At 36.5% G+C, this 16912-nt stretch overlaps 2 protein-coding genes across 2 annotated transcripts in view; one reads left to right on the top strand and one right to left on the bottom strand.

Annotated features, from left to right (window-relative positions):
• Gs2 (glutamine synthetase 2) overlaps positions 1–16912 on the top strand; it is a 70971-nt gene continuing 54059 nt past the window's right edge. The window contains exon 1 of the mRNA XM_076805153.1: positions 1–171. The gene's annotated coding sequence lies outside the window, so the exon portion shown is untranslated. The remainder of the gene's footprint in view (positions 172–16912) is intronic.
• LOC143362379 (52 kDa repressor of the inhibitor of the protein kinase-like) lies at positions 4016–15847 on the bottom strand. The gene is made up of 4 exons (XM_076802470.1): positions 15761–15847; positions 9866–9932; positions 5406–7223; positions 4016–5214 (listed from the first exon to the last, which is right to left on the bottom strand). Exons 1-4 carry the CDS (start codon positions 15845–15847, stop codon positions 4418–4420), a joined length of 2769 nt encoding a protein of 922 aa, XP_076658585.1. The 3' UTR covers positions 4016–4417.

The raw sequence follows: 16912 nt of genomic DNA, 5'->3' as shown, positions 1-16912 counted from the left end.
ATCAGCTGCTCCGTTGCCTTTATGACCAGTGCCTTTTAACTCTTCGTGAGAGAACGCGACAGAACGGGTGGCGTACGGTCGCGTCCAGAAATCATAGATCGTATACACGTCGTCGTCGTCGTCACCGTCTAGCGCTCCACACGCAGCTCCGCTGGATCATCGATAGCATCGGTGAGTGGAGATTTTTCCTACCTGTTACACGAATCGATCGCCGATCACTCTACTGTCATTCGCACGCGTGTTTACAAACTCGTTTTTAAATTCTCCTGTTTGATTATTTTCTTATATTTTGTTCGATGCTCCCAGTTCTTCGCCCTGATTCTTGTTTGAATTTCGCGGGCGATTACTCGTTGCGCGTACTCGCCTCGGTATACATGCCCCGCCGTACTATATCCGAGGTTACTGGCGTGATTCTGTCTGTTTGCACAGCTCCGGAGATAATTAATTAGCACTGTAACAATACGTTAATGGAAGCCATTTATTTCGTGAGACGCTAATACTGTCCTCCGACAATGTGGAGAATCTATGCGCACTGCCACGGAACTGTTTTAAGTTTATCTAGCACTTTTCTAACTTTGATATGCAGTTTATCTTAAGACCTTCCGGTATGTTTTATCGATTGTTCTCATTAGAATTACCATTACGAACGGTTACAAAGTTATAGGTATTTCCTCGCTGTCAAATTGCGTTTCTGTAGAATCAGATTGTATGACAGGTAGAATACAGTCTTCATCGTACTGGTTATAAATTTAATCGGTGGAAACGAGTCGATTTATACTTTCAAGACTAGCGATAGAATTGAAGTGCTTCATAAACACTCGTGTCCTCGCTTGTTAGATAATTGATTTATTGGGACGTGTTGTACTATCCGGATGTGACACTCCACTGAATGAGTTTTTGCGATTACCTATAATTTATGGGATCCCTTTATCTTTTACACTTCGTCACGAAGTCTCATTTTTCAATTATACGTGTAAATATTAGGTCGATGGAGATTTAAGCCATTGAAACGATTAATCTTGAATCCATACCTGCGGCGCACAGTGTTCGAAGCGCTAGGGGATTTCGGGACAAAATTAATAACTCCTAAACCGAGTAACCTTTTGTTTGCACGATTTTTTGTCAGTTTATCGGAAATGCGTCAAAAGTCGAGATCGTATAGTAGAATAGAAAACGAAAATAACGACTTCTCTCCAAAGTAAATTAAAAAAAAAATGTCCATTACTGTTTTACATTAAGTAATTTATATAAAACTTACATGTATTTGTGTGGAAAGCAAATATTACAAAGTTTTCCCTGTATCTTCTAAACAATTATATAAAATAATAATTTTTAGTTTTATCGGTCAAATGCGGATTCTTGGAAAAGAGAGCGCCTTAATGGCAATTTTGATTAGTATTTTTGTTTCGAGAAAATTCGAGAAAATAATATACAAAGTATAATAGTATTACTACTTAATAGTTATTCGCATAAAAGTGTTGACTTGTTTAAAAGGTTCTACGTCTTCTGACAATTAAGATAAAGCTAATGGCCTACGAATAGGTGAGATTAGATATTTTGTAATTACAATTTGTTCTACGTGGAACGAATAATGTTCATGTTTACACATTTTCTCGTGAATTCTAGCGAATATTATGATTTGCGCAGCACGATTTACAATGCTCGAAAACAAACTAATAATTTTTCGAAGATTTATTGAACTTTTCGATTTATCGAATCATACTTAAACCGAGACCTACGGTCCGTTGATAATTTAACAGGGAAATACGTGACGAACCGTTTTAACCATCGCACACTATTCGCATTCGGAAACGGATATTTTATTAGTACAATGCAGATTCTGTGCACTAATATACACTTTAGGGGAAACGTTTACGGAGGTTACACACAAATGCTTGCAAAAATTTTCTTCCCACGATCGGCTAAATGACCGATTGCACATTGTTCATTTTATAATTATTGAAATTACTAAAAATGATTCCACTAGAAATTATTAAATACATTTTTTCATTTGGGCAGATATTTTTATGAAAACTGCGAGAAATCTGACTCGCAATCTGAAAGGGACCCAATTACTGTGCCTATATTAATTATATTTATTTTTAAAGCATAAAGAATATAAAAAAGATATATATATCTATATATGTATCTACATATAATACCTATATACATATATATAAAACATATATAGTAATTGATTTTAATGAAAAAATTTAATATCTCTTTTTTTAATATTTATTATGCTTTAAAAATAAGTATAATTAATACAGGCACAGTGATTGGTACTAACACTTTCTTATTCAGAATTTACCATTCTATGAATCTTTTCAGAATCTACTAATTCCATTTAAAAAAGCAAAAGTGACCTTCACATCTCCTTTACGCGTGTCCACTTGCCAAAGAATTGCTATTGTTATACTATTGAATGCTTTAAATCCTGCAAATTACTGTTTAAAATAACGAAGATATTTCAGATGGACAGAGCTCGTGGGGCACCCTGTATATTGGAACGTAATTGTAGGTTAAATAATTCTCCCGGTTTGTTTGTCACTGTGACAAAATGTCTCGTAGATATGTTACCAGTGTGGCTATTACATGACTAGAATACGAATGTTAACAAGCGCCTTGTCAAGACTTGACTCGATGCAACCCAAATTTCTGGGGTCGTTGATACGGAAGGGGTGATTTAGCGCAGATCCGACAGTCAAGTCCTTGAGGGGAGCATGCAACCCTGCAAGCCCAATAAAATGAAGTAAATCTAACATTTTTCTTTCGCATATGAAGGTACTGCAAATGAAACCGATTTTTAAGGAACGTTAAGCAACGTTTTAGCTTTATTTTCATTTTTTTTTCATTACATAAATTACAAAATGGTGGAGTTGTATAACATCTAACACCATGTCCAGCAAAACTTTGGCAGCTTGCAGCCTGCTATGAAAGTGACTGGAATATAACAAATAAAACATTGTTGTATTGACTTAAACAAGAATAGAGTATCTTGAATGTAGCGTACGATTTTTTAATACTTTTGAAAAAGGAGGAAATGACGGCTGTTGAAAGAACAATTGCAAACAGTTAAGTAAACCATATTATGAGGGTTCGTTTAACACTAGAACTACCGAGTAATAAATTCAGGGCGTCTCAAAAATGTTGTACTTTCTTGAAAGGGGTGATTCCAGAGGTCATTTGAAGTATTTTTTTCCTTTTCGAAAATGTTCTCCTCGGCATTGTTAAGAAGTTATTAACGAAAAACACGGACCAATCAGAACGCGGTTATAGCGGACAGATTCCGGCTCGGCCAATGCCAACATCATGCTCAGCAGGGCCTGTCACCGAGCGGGAATCGGTCCGCTGTTGTTGCGCTCTGATTGGTCTGTGTTTTTCGTTAATAACTCCTTAACGAAGCTGCGGAGAACATTTTCGCAAAGGAAAAAATTACTTCAAATAACCTGAAGAAAATCACCCCTTTCAAGGAAGTACAACCATTTTAGGACACCCTGTACAACTGATGTATATAGCTTGGTAATAATGACAAGACTATATCTATTCAAATCTAATACCATTTTTATTCCAACATGTGCTTCAATCAAGAAGTTCGTTAAAAAATTTCTGATGAAAACATTTTTATAATTTTGGGAATTGTGAAAGAAAAAATTAGGAACCAGTCAATTTTGAAATAGAAGCTGCTTTTTTGCTTCCATAAGCGAATGGTAATTATGAATTCAGAGAGCGCGTTAATGTCGTAATAATCGAGCTATTATCTTCTGTCATGACTGTTCGAGTACGTCAACAAGAGCATTTTTTTACATAACGACGCTTCAAATGCGAATGGGCAGCGTACGTTGCGTGCGGCCATGCGAAACATTTGCCGGTACAGATATATAGAGTCATGTCGTTTTTATTTTCTCGTGTTCGAATGAACAATAAAAATTTCTTTGTAATTTCGTGCAAATCAATAATTTTTAGTTATAAACGTGAGAGCTTTCCATAAGAAAGGCTTATGCACAAGGGCGGATCCAGCTTTGGCGCCAGGGGGGGGTCACATAGTCGTGGTCAAGTCAAGAACTTATAATTTAATTTTGATAACAATAGATACAAGTAAAAAGTAGGTATTTTATTAATGTACGTAAGTACTGTACTTAAAAATATTTATTCTTTATTGTACACTTGAAAAACTTAACACATAATAACTTGTACATATACACGTACATATTGCCATCTTCTCTTGAAGACATTCAGAGAAGCACTATCACGCACGGAATGAGGCAGCCTATTTATATTCCATAACCGTGGTGAATGATTTGTCATAACAGCTAGAGGTATGTCGAGGGGTATGACGCAAAACTCCGCAAAAGTGAAGAGGTGGTACGACAAGGGTTTCCAACAAACAAAATAGAAACAGACAAAATACATATATTTAAATAACAAAATCAATTTTTCTTTTACGTCTTCTCCCGAAACGCGTTATTACGTCATTTACGTCAATGGGTACGTTTTTATGAATGTGGAGAAGTGCCAGTCCGGTTAGGCGATCTTCAACCATTGAAGATCTTAGCCACGATTTAATTCTGCGCAACGTAGAGAAAGACCTTTCTGCTGTCGCTACACTGACAGGTAGTGTAGCCATAATACATAAAAATTTTCTTATATTAGGATACATATCGATGTCACAATTTAAAATAAGATCAGAAATCGACTGCGGTATGTCCTGGCTCCGCTGCCACGCCTGCCACTTCACCATCCACAGCCGATATTCATTTACAATGACAGAAAATGGAGTGTTATCTAGTAATAATGTATAGTCGGTAGCTAGTTGTTTCACAGTTTCAATGTCTTCATTACTACATTCGCTTTTTGGCATGAAAACGCTTAGCTGAAACAAATTAAGTACATCAGGAGACAGGCGGTCCTGGAGATCACTTATTATTGAATCTAGAAGAGGGATGTATATAGCTCTGCGGAAATACTCTTCAGCAGATTGAGCAGGTTGGTTATTGGCCCTATGTATTTGTTTTGATACTATTCTGGGGCATTTAATTTCTACATCTAGCTGCTCAGCTACTTCTTTAGCCTCTTCAAAAAGCTGTCGGTAGATTACGTCCACATTTTCTCTTTTATTTTGTAAAACACTTAAAGTATCATTAATAGCGTCCGTAGCTTTTTTTAAATCAATTGAGTTCGATTGCAGTATTCTGCTTAAAGATACAGTAGTACCTGAAAAATAAAAAGTAAGTGACTGTGACTGTAGTGCATAAACTAAGAATTTATAACTTAATATAAACGGTATGTACTCGTAGCATAAAATATTAACAAAACAACAACATAATTTTAAAGTAGGTTTAGTATACTCGTATAAGTTCATTTGCCAAACAATAAGAAATAAAATAATTTAGGGAAGTACCCACCTAATACATCACTTAAACAGATGGAGGATATAATAAAGTCAGAACTGCGCAATGTTTGCAGCAAGCAATGCGCATCATTGGCAGTTTTATTGTCTTGCCAAGCAGAAATCTTCTCCAAAGCGCTACAAATTTTGACTAAGTTGTCTCCTTGAAATTGAAGATGCCCATCATGCCTCTCTACCCAACGTGTCTCACAAATACCTTGCATGGCAGCTCCGAGTTCTATTTTAAAAATTTCATGCCTCTTAGCGGATGCATTGGCAAATGCCACAACTTTTCTCATTGTGCCAGATGTATTGCGACAGGAAACTACTTTGGATGATCTTGCCAATGAGTTATTGAGCACATGGTTGTTGCACGGGCAACGTTTAGCATGAATGGCTATTTTCATCAATTCTTGCACTGCACCTTTTGTATCTGATGCCATAACCGAGCAGCTGTCAGTTCCAATACCCACACACCAAGATAAATCTAAGTTAAATTTGGTACACAGATTTTCAACGATTTTCGCCAAAGCTACACCTGTCAATCGAGGCTCTATGTCACCTGAATTGTTGTCTTCACGTCTAAGAACATCGTAGGTATCACAAAAAGTCACAAAATGTTCCTTAATAACGCCATCATGCAAATATCGGAATGATAGGCTCAGCTGTGAGATATGTGATATATCTGTTGTTTCATCGAACAAAATTGAAAAATATTTAGCTTCCCGCACATTCTGTAAAATGTTTTCCTGGATGATTTCTGCGCAAACATCTATCAACTCATTTTGTACAGTCTTGCTGATGTACGTGGCGTTGGATTTTGAAGATTCTAAATGTTGCTGCAATGCAATATCGCCAGAATCAATACGGAATTTTAAAAGGGCTCTAAAATTCCCTTCATCGGCTACTACGCTGTCATAGTTCAGCAATTTACCATCGTCGCGATGGCCACGTAACGATATATTTTGATGGCCACAAAATATTATAGTTTTTACGATTGGTCGCAAACGTTCTCTATTTTCATTTATTTGTTTCAGTCTTTGACTATTTACTTGGTTCATTATGTTAATTTCCGGTTTATGAAAACTCAATAAAAAGTTCTTCCCTGCTTGGACAGCTAATTCGTGGTATTTGTTTCGCTGGTGTGTTAGCAGAAGACCATTTTCACCTAGCAAATTACCGAAAGCTTTTAATGGTTCTTTTACGAGTCGACATAAAGGTGTTTTTGTCTGTACACCACCTCCAGGAGCTACGACAAACAAAGCACAGTACTTGCAGTAAAGACCCTGGTCTTTATGCGACAAAACAAGCCAGTGAAACTTGTCAAGGTGAGACTTCTGAGCATATTTTTTTGTTTGTTTTCCTTTTTTATTAACAACACAATGCGGAAAAGTATAATTAGGGGGAGGCTGCCAATGCTTTTCAAGCAACATAGCTTTAGTTGAATCATTTATATTTTCCCCTATATAACAAGCAATATCTGAAGCAAACTTTGGTTGAGAAAGTGAAGTCTTTATCTGATCAGAATCAGAAGTCGATGTACATATTGTAGGCTGAATATCGTTAGTAACAGGAGAGCATGTTTTTTCTTCATCTATGGTTAATGTAGGCAATGTAGCTGTAGAAGCAGAAGCATCGGCAATACAATTATTTTCATCTGTAGTTGTTGTAGGTGAATTTTTCGAGTAAGCAATCTCAAGCCTTGGTTTCTTTGGGAAAAATGAATCTATTTTTTTTAATGAATGTTTCAATCCACCACTACCATCTCCTTTTCCCTTAGAATCACCCTGCAAGCAAATCCATGCAAATTTCACACCCCACAACAGACAACAGACTGTTGCAAATACATATTAAATATATATTCGCTATAGTACAGGCTGGTGGCGCAGGCGCATTACCTCACAAACAAAGCAAAACCATGCAAATTTCACACCCCACATCAGACAACAAACTTTTGTAAACATATGAGTTATAAGTACATAAAAACATAATAATATAGGTAGTTTTACAGAAACTGATTACTTACCATTTCTTGAAATTAATGAATTTGCAGCTACAATTTTTAAGAATACTTATAAAGGTGTAGGAATAACTAAAAATTAACCGAACACGTCTTTCGCTTTCAGCCACGCTATAAAGACTGACTGTCGCCCGTTGACCGTCGCGGGTCGCCGGCACAGGGCCACCTTCTTTTGTTTATTACAAACTCCGATCGTCTTTTTATCTCACCGGTCCGCCGGCCGTGGTGCGGTCCTAGGCGACCGGGTTTCATATTTTTTTTTTTTTTTTTTTATGTAATTACATAAAATCTGTATGGTGACAAAATATATAAATAAAATCATTATGTTCAATTAGTGGTCCACCAAAGTCCTGGAACCAGCTCAGGGGGTGGTCATGACCCCCATGACCACCCCCCTGGATCCGCCGTTGCTTATGCACCTTTGAACCCGTGTGTTTTATTCAAGCCAATTTGCTCTGGGTTAAACTTTCAATTCGCTTTACGTCTATACAACATTGTAAATAAACTTACTGTACGTAGGCTACGCAAGATACAGCGCGTTTACAAAAAAAAAAATACGTCTTCTGGATTAATACTAAACCTACTCAGCACTAAAACTGATTGGCATTGTTGTTTTATAATTACAACGTACATAGGTAAAATAAAATGTTCGAAACTGATAATTTAATCGACGATAGTAGGTCTAATCTTGAATTTTAATGTCGAGAGTTGATCGAACTTATTGTAATTTGCCTGATCTTATGGTAATAAATAGACTCCGGATGCAAAATAAAAAATTCGTGCATCACACAGGAGTCCTGTGCAAGACACAGGTAAGGTGATTTAGACCTTAATTTATATTTATATTTTGCTTTATACTTATTTATACTTATATATATATTTTATATATATATGTATATAAATATAAATATATATGTATATATATTTCTTTTTTTTTATTTATATTTTTCACCAATAATTTTAATGTAGTGAAAATAATATATTAATACTCTTAAAGTCTTTTAATATTTTCACTGTTTTAAATTGCACCTACTCGTTTTCATCATAAACGCATAAAATCCGGGGTCTGGTAATAAACAAGTAATTACAAAATGTTTTTAATTTCGTGCATATTGCTTTACATAATGCGGATCCAGTAATAACTCAATTAGTACTTTATCTACCGGAAAACGATTAGGTCATAAATAGACGGCGGATATTTATGCAAAATAAAATTGTCTGCATTAATTGCAAGATAAACATTTCTTTCTTTTCTTAGTAATCTTGTTTAGTCGAAAATAGTACAAAGGTATTTTCAAATTCTTTCAATCGGTTTAGTGTTTAATATCTGGTCATAACATAAATAAGTTCGGTGCCAATCATAAATTCGTTTTAATTCTAAAAACTTAGTTATGCATTGATGTTACTTGGTTAACAAGAAATCACTTATAGTCATTTTAATAAAAAGGCCACTTTCAATGATGAGAACTTCACCGTCTAATAAAAGAGAAAATTGAATATTGAGTATCGAGCCTATTTATGCTACGACCGAATAGAATTTTCATTGTTTCTCTGCTATATCAAGGAAGGACATGATGATCTCCTTTTAATTAAATCATCCCAAAAGGAATGATTAGATTACGTTACTGGAAGTGTTTAACCCATTCGTGAGTAAAATCACTATAGCTACTGAATTATGGATCTTTAAAAGCTCTAAATACTATTTACAGAACATTAAAAGAGACTACTGAAAGACCTCGATTATCCGAATTTCCGTTGCCCGAAGTCATTTCATTGAATTTAATATGTATTATGAAAATAAGTCATTTTTGGACCTCTTACAAGAGTGTGAGGGTAATATGGCACCCTAACAGAAATCATAAAAAAGCATTGTTTTTGGTAAAATTTTGACATCAACAGGAAATAAATAAAACAAATTCGTTTCTTTCAATTAACAGTTAGTAAAAAAAAATTGCAAAAAAGTCTGTTAACTGTATGTACCACCTACCTACTTGTTGCATGAAAAAATGTTTCAAACAAAAGTTGTTACATACGATGTAACAATTGGTTTGTTTATATCTCACTGTTTTTTATCAAAATACGAAGGTGACCTTGAGTTTTCGTTTTATAATGTCTAATATTTGAATATGCAAGTTGAACGACTATTAAATGCTACGTAAAAAACTATAAAAGTTCGTGGGGTGAAAAAAGTAATTTCTATTTCTCTCTCACCCTATATATCTTAATAGTTTCTTACTCAAAATTCAATACTCTTTCGAATCACATATTTAAATATCATAAACTCAAGGTCACCTCAAGGTTATCTCGATAAAATATCAGGACAGAAAATTCCATGTCTTATTTGATATGAAGGAACTGAAACTTTTAATACGAAACTAAACGTTTACTTTGAAACTTTTTATTATGCAACGAGTAGGTTATGCGTAAATTCAGGTCGTAACAGTTGAGTGACTCACCTTGTATAGGCGATTTTATCCTGTATTCGGATAATCGGTTATGCGGATAATCGGCGATTCGGAAAACCTATTGTATGTTTTTTGCCAGTTTGTAAAAAAGTAGTGAGTGATACAAATGGAATTACTCTATGTAGCCTCTACTAGCTGTCACGACCTTCTCGAACTTGTACCTGATCCCGCTGTACAGTGGTTCGAAATGGCCAAAACGCGGACTAAATTCATTAAACCTTGAAAATGTACCCCATTAATTACAAACTTAACAATGTCTATGGTCTTTTGGGTCGTAGAATTTCATTCTGGTATTGTTTTTTTTTACTGGAATAAAAAACTACCCTAACAGAGCTATCCTCATAGGGGTAAAAACCCGTAGAAATTGAAATTTTGGGATTTGATTCATAATGTGACTCTATGTAAATAATATCATATAAGGACAGTATTTACTTTATATATGTCCCAAATGCCTAGCCGATAAAAGTCCCAGAACTATCCCCACTGCCGCGGAGTAATCAAAATAAGCGAAATATTCAAAACGTCAGAGATAACAGACACTTGCTTTCGTATCGTTCCTTCGCATTTTACATATTTAGCGTTTCTCAATTATACGTCCCACTTCAAGCTACAAACACTGTAAACACACGTTTATTTAAGTACATACCAATCCGTGTGGCGTTAACCGATTTCTATGTGTTGGCTACACGGTTTTTGTTTCTATATTCAAGGTAGCAAAGTCGCAGCAAAAAATTTGTATGCGAATATTTTAAGTGTGCACTAACAAATGCTTTTATGTAAAATTCATCGTGAACTCTGGCGCGAACTCTTGTCTTTGTGTTCATTACTAAATCAGAAAAACAGGAGAAAATCGGCAGTCGCGAAATGGTACTTTTTAAAGCTTTAAAATGCACAGAAATTTGGAGAAGTATAAAACATAACTTCAAAGAAAAATGTGATTCTCCGCTACAGGCATAGTTCTCCGATTTCAAAGCTCTGGTGAAAAGTTCTAAGTGAATTATGCCAATTAATTTTTATGCTAACATTTGGTCTACGTATATAACTATTAATAACCCAAACATCATTAATTCTCGACGAAGTTGACAAGTAGACTTTAGTCTTCGTATTGGCCATTTAGAACCACTGTGCGCTGCAGGCTCGCTTCACCTGTCCCTTGTCCATTTTCGTCATCACCTCCGCTTTATGGGTACTTGGGTTTTGTTACAGTGTTTACTCTATATACAGTCGGTGTACAAAGTATTCGTACACTCTTTCAAAAGAACTAACTTCTTTAAAATTGGACCAAACTGCTTGAATTTTTTGGAGATGTTAGAATGATTAATTTGCTAAGTAATGCAAAGATAATTTTTTTTTTTAAATTGCTATTGGTCGTAGTTTCGAAGATAGAAGTATAGTTCACAATTTGTAAGGTTTTTGTCTGTGTCTGTAATGAAAATTCAAAAGGTCCCTTTTGTAGGTCTAAGTAAGTTACATACATGTACAACGTTTAAGTGAAATTATTATTATTCTAAACGATATTTGGCACTGTCAGACCCGTGTTTTTGACATGCATCGTGTGGTACATGTATGTTTACATTCTTGTGCGACCGAGGCCATTCGAGCTTTGCTGTCCTTTTCTACGTTCCTGCGTGGAACAAAGTATAGCATATCCAGGCCGATATATGTCCCTGGCTAGAAGACCCGTGTTTTGGACATATATCGAGTAAACTCTGTATTATGATGCTATGCATTGACGTCCCATATGTGATAGCCAAGGGAATTGCAATCTGGGAGGCCACAAGTCGGGAGATCAGAGATAACAGTGGTTCTCGTAAAGCCTGATTAATTTTCTCTTTCAATTCGATCACGAATTCCTGTCGATCACGAAATACTGTTTGTCAGAATTTCGAAATTTCCTGGCTAGGTCGTGAAATTGCGTCTTTTTGTAACCAGACAACGCAATGAATCGAGTACGTATTGCTGCTCTTTGGTCGCATTCTCCGTTCATGGCTGACATTTTTCCGCTTGTTCGCTGATGGGTGGCTTATATGTATAGTGAGCTACCTTGTTAACAATTGTTTCACCTTGAAAAGGTGGAACAGGTAGTGAGAAGATGCGGAAGGGAGGAAGGAATTGTGACTTATGTGGGGATAGATTTGGTATGTTAGAAGATTTGGTGGGAGGATGTCGAGAGAGAGAGAGGGAGAGGGGGATAAGGATAGAGGAAGTAGTGAGCGGTAGAAAGGATTAGAAGGTGAAGGTTTGGATAAGAAAACTGGACAAGGAAAGAAAAAAGAAAAACGGGGGAGGTGTGACGCAATGAAGGGACAGGGGAATAGGAAAACCAAACACTAAATGGGAGAAAAATGTACGAAGAGCAGTTTAGGGTATTTTATAATATACATGTATACAGGGTATCCCAAAAATGTTGGAAATCCTTGAAAGGGGAGGTTCCTGGAGTCATCTGAAGTAACTTTTACCTTAGCGAAAATTTTCGCTTAGGCTTTGTTAAGGGGTTATTACGGAAACACACTGACCAATCAGAGCGCGGATACAACGGACGGATACCGGATCGGCGACAGCTCCCGTTGAGCGTGGCGTTGGTGTTGGCCGAGTCGGAATCCGTCCGCTATAACCGCGTTCTGATTGGTCCGAGTTTTTCGTTAATAACTCCTTAACAATGCCGAGGAGAACATTTTCGAACAGGAAAAAAATATTTCAAATGACCTCAGGAATCACCTCTTTCAAGGAAGTGCAACATTTTTGGGACACCCTGTGTATATTATTATATTCGCTTTATCTACATCTTATTTGTGGGACTGCCTGAAAAAATTCCGGATTTATCTCGACGGCTCTGTATGCACTTGCACTTGTCCAGCTTGCACCGAACAAAGACGAAGACGAGTGGACAGCTTAGTAATTTCACAGATGGAAGGGTAGATTGTTCGAGCGTCACTTGGAGTTCTGTTTCCACTGAATCGCATGGAAAAGTGGTTGGCTACAAATATAATCCGGACTTTCAATACGCGGCAGAAGGCAGCCGGTACGAATAAAGGATCGAGAAAACAAATCTTGCACTTTGTTCCGTGGAGGAGAGGAGGCTCACGGCTCTTGGCATCAGCTCGCTCATTGTATCAGCGCGGCTTGAATATTTCATTTTATCGAGCTATAGATAAAGCTGAATCACTTTAACATTATGCGATTCAATGAGAAGCAACTATTTTACATCTTTGTTCGAACGAACGGAATCGCGTGGATGTTAATTGGAGGACTCTTCCAATTAAACATCCGATTGTATCCGCGAGGATACGATGCACCCCTGTTTTCAAATTTATTTATTTATATCGCTTCTTTACAATAGAAAAGTCAGTTCACTCTTTCAGTACACAGCGGCAGAACAAATTATTTATAGAGCGACATTTGATAATATGGAACACTTGATTTTAAAAGCTTGTCAATTGTAGAGAAAGTTTTTTCTTTTAATGAAATCTACACGTGGGAGTGAGGGGACTATGTAATATGCAATTGTGCTTTATTATAATGAAGTTTTTGTCAAAAAAAAATCGGAAAAAGAACTGAAAACCGGCGATTCGAAAAAGTGGTGTCTGATATAGAACATCTAAAAAAGCTTTACCTCAAAGTAGGGAAATAAACTTTTGATTCATGCTTTTACACGATTCGGATAATTGTTACACTAATTTCACGGTTATTTACGGCAAAAGAGTATTTATAACTTGATTGTTGCACGTATAAACCTAACTAAATATTACATAGGTAAGCGTTTCTAATATCTGCCACTTAAGGGTATATGCAACTCTATAAGCCTAATAAAAAGACATACATCTAACATTTTTTCACATGTAAAAATACTGTAAAAAAAGATTTTTTTAGGGAGCATTTATATTAGCTTTATTTTCGTATTTTTTTATTATATAGAATTACAAAATGGTGGAGTTGTATAACATTATCTAACTTCATGTCCAGCAAAGCCTTGGTAACTTGCACACAAACCTACTATTTTGTAATTTTATGTATTAAAGAAGATATGAAAATAAAGATAAAATGTCACTTAATGTTCCCTAAAAGAAATCTTCTTTTTTACAGTATCATTATATGCGAAAAAAATGTTAGGTTTACTCCATTTTATTAGGCTTACAGGGTTGCATACCCCCTTAAAATCGTATGTTCATAAAAGGAGCCTGGGATGCATGAACGCTTCTTTTCATTCCAATATTGATTATCGCAAATTTATTTTGCGTTTTATTTTACAAACTTCAGGCAGCCTAGGTTTCCCCAAGTTCTACTCCCACGCATAGTAGAAAATTGTGCATTGTCAAATACTATTTCAGTATTGAGCATAAAAACAGATTTCTCTTCTGTATCTGTGATTTGAGTTGAATTTGAACATTTACTGCATTTCGTTTCTTCGAGAAAGAAAAGATTATTCGTTTATCACAATGTCCATAAAGTTTGTCAGTTCAGTATTCTAATTGGTATAATCACGCTTGGGTATCGCGTGTTATACTGTCTACAATGATGTTGCTTTACCGTTCTTACTGTTACTATTCTGAAATCGTTTCGACAGATGAAAATCGATATTAAGCGTAATTAACTTTTTCAGGCTTTTTTTAAAGCAATTTTGATTGTACACAATTGAATAATAAATATGCTATTGTGCTACTGGAGCGTGCGTTCGGAGATCATTCGTATTGTTTCTGGCGTGTTACATTTTAATCGATTTTTATATAAATGGCGAGAGAGAAGGATCAAGCAAACTCCGACACTGACCTACATCGTGAAAATAGCGGGCGCGCGCACAGTTGTATGAAATTTTCATTTGCTGAAACGGGCGGCCGCCGATTTCTGTTTCCAATCAACATTGGCGGATGCTTTTAGGAACGTGCTGGAGTAAAATCGAACCGTGGACACGTGCAATTGCGATTATTCCGCGATCAATTCCGAGAACCGTCGTATATTCGAGAAATATGAGATAACGGATTGATGCTTTTACGGCTTATCATTCGAGTAGACATGATTATTTTGATGCAATTTCTCAGAACACGGTAATCGCACAGCGAGAAAGCTCGTGCGTCGTAATTAGTGCAGTTCGTTTTTCGAATGACAAGCTTCGAGGTACTGTGTGATTCAGCTAAGCGTGCCGCGTTCAGCCGAGAATTGTATGGTTTCAAGAGTAGCATACAATGTAACAATTAGTTTTTTTTCTATTTTGCTTTTTTATTGACATAAAAGTCACTCGTGAGTTTTTCTATTATAAAGGGTAAATTTTAATCTTGTGATTGAAGAGAGAATGGAGTCGTGTATGAAAAAAACTATAAATGTATACGCGATGAACATAATAGTTACTGAAATATTCATAGACTTTTATAGCTTTTTTAATTCGGGATTTAATTTTCTTTTCATCCGCCAGATTATGATAAAGAAACTCAAGGTGGTCTTTGTATCTCTATAAAAAAGCAAGATAGAAAAAAACAAATTCTTACATTGAATGCTACTGTAGGGGCTCGCGTTGGGCGACGGTTTTATGGCAGGGGCCTTGACATTCTGCAGCAGATCCAGTACGTGAATTTTCGTAGCTTACCGTCCGTGCCTGGGTCCCTTCAATGCAGTCCCTTGTCATAAAACACCCGAAACCGTTCGATCGCCAAGCGTGTGTGGCCTTGGCGCACCCTGGGCCTGTTTCAAGCACCCAGCCCCTAGATCCTTCCACCAAACCCCCGAAGTAGGGTTAAAGCTCTAGAGTAGTGTGGAGAACCGAGGCTAGCTTATTTGCAACTCGTGTTCTCCCAACCGGATCGCTCTGGAAGTCCAACTAGTTTAGAAAAGTCACCTAGTTCAAATAGACTTGTAGTTTCGACGTGACTTGGCTCCTTCCAGCAGCCTTCTCACCTTCTTAGTTTGAATTATAGCTAGTTGATACAATCTTGCATTTCCTTTTATTTCCTCCCGACCATTGGAAGGTGGTCCTTCGAGCATAGTAATAGTTATTAGCGGGCACCTCGCAGTGCTAATACATCATAAGCCTGAAAGATCACCGAAGATCTACCACGGGCATACACAGCTACTGTTGAAACGATATTACTTTCGTTTAAACCATTTTTTCATATACCGAATCGTTTACACGTAATTTAGGTGGTACACGTGAATCGCCTTGTAGTTTACAGTACTGGAAGTACAGTGTTTACTCGACATACGTATGTCCAAAACCCAGGTCTAGCCAAGGACATATTAGGGGTACCCATAAGTAATCAATTATTTGCAAAGAATTTGTTTCGCCTTTAGTTCTGTACCGATCGTTGAAGAGGAAACAATTATTCTTTTACTGTTTTCTGTAAAGTAGCCTGTGTTCGAAATATTCGAAAAAGTATAATTGTTTTTTACGAGCCTGTAACAAAATGCCGGCGTCCGTACCTTCCGAGGATCATATTCGTCATTGCATACTTTTTCATTTTCATGCGGTATTTAATGCAACGGTAACAGCAAAGAAAATTTGCGATGTTTATGGAGATGTATTGAAGGTCAACAAGTGTCAACGTTGGTTCAGAAGGTTTGCAGCTGGTGATTATGATCTGTCTGACAGGCCTCGAAGTGAACGACTAGTTTAATTTGATAATGACACCCTAAAATCTCTAGTGGAAGCTGATCCAAAATTAAGTATACAAGAATTATCGAGAAGCCTTGGGTCCACATGGTCAACTATACAAAGGCAGCTACACGAAATGGGAAAGGCATATAGGCAAGGAATATGGGTACCGCATCAATTATGTGAGACCAACAAGAATATTCGTCGATCAATTTGCACTTCATTGCTATCGAGATTTCGTAGAGATCCATTTCTTAGCAGAATCGTTATCGGAGATGAACAATGGATTCTTTATGATAACATAAAGTGTTCCAAGCAATGCCTTTCTGCAAATCAAACCGCAATATCAACCCCTAAACCTAGCTTATCACTTAGAAAGGTGTTAATGTGCATTTGGTGGGACTGTCGTGGCATAATTCATTTTGAGTTGTTGAAACTTGGAGAAACAGTTACTGCTG

This window comes from Halictus rubicundus, chromosome 2, assembly GCF_050948215.1.
Source record: "Halictus rubicundus isolate RS-2024b chromosome 2, iyHalRubi1_principal, whole genome shotgun sequence".
In the NCBI taxonomy this organism is placed as follows: domain Eukaryota; kingdom Metazoa; phylum Arthropoda; class Insecta; order Hymenoptera; family Halictidae; genus Halictus; species Halictus rubicundus.
The sequence above is the reverse complement of the archived record's forward strand: the minus strand, read 5'-3'. Positions and strand labels throughout refer to the sequence as shown.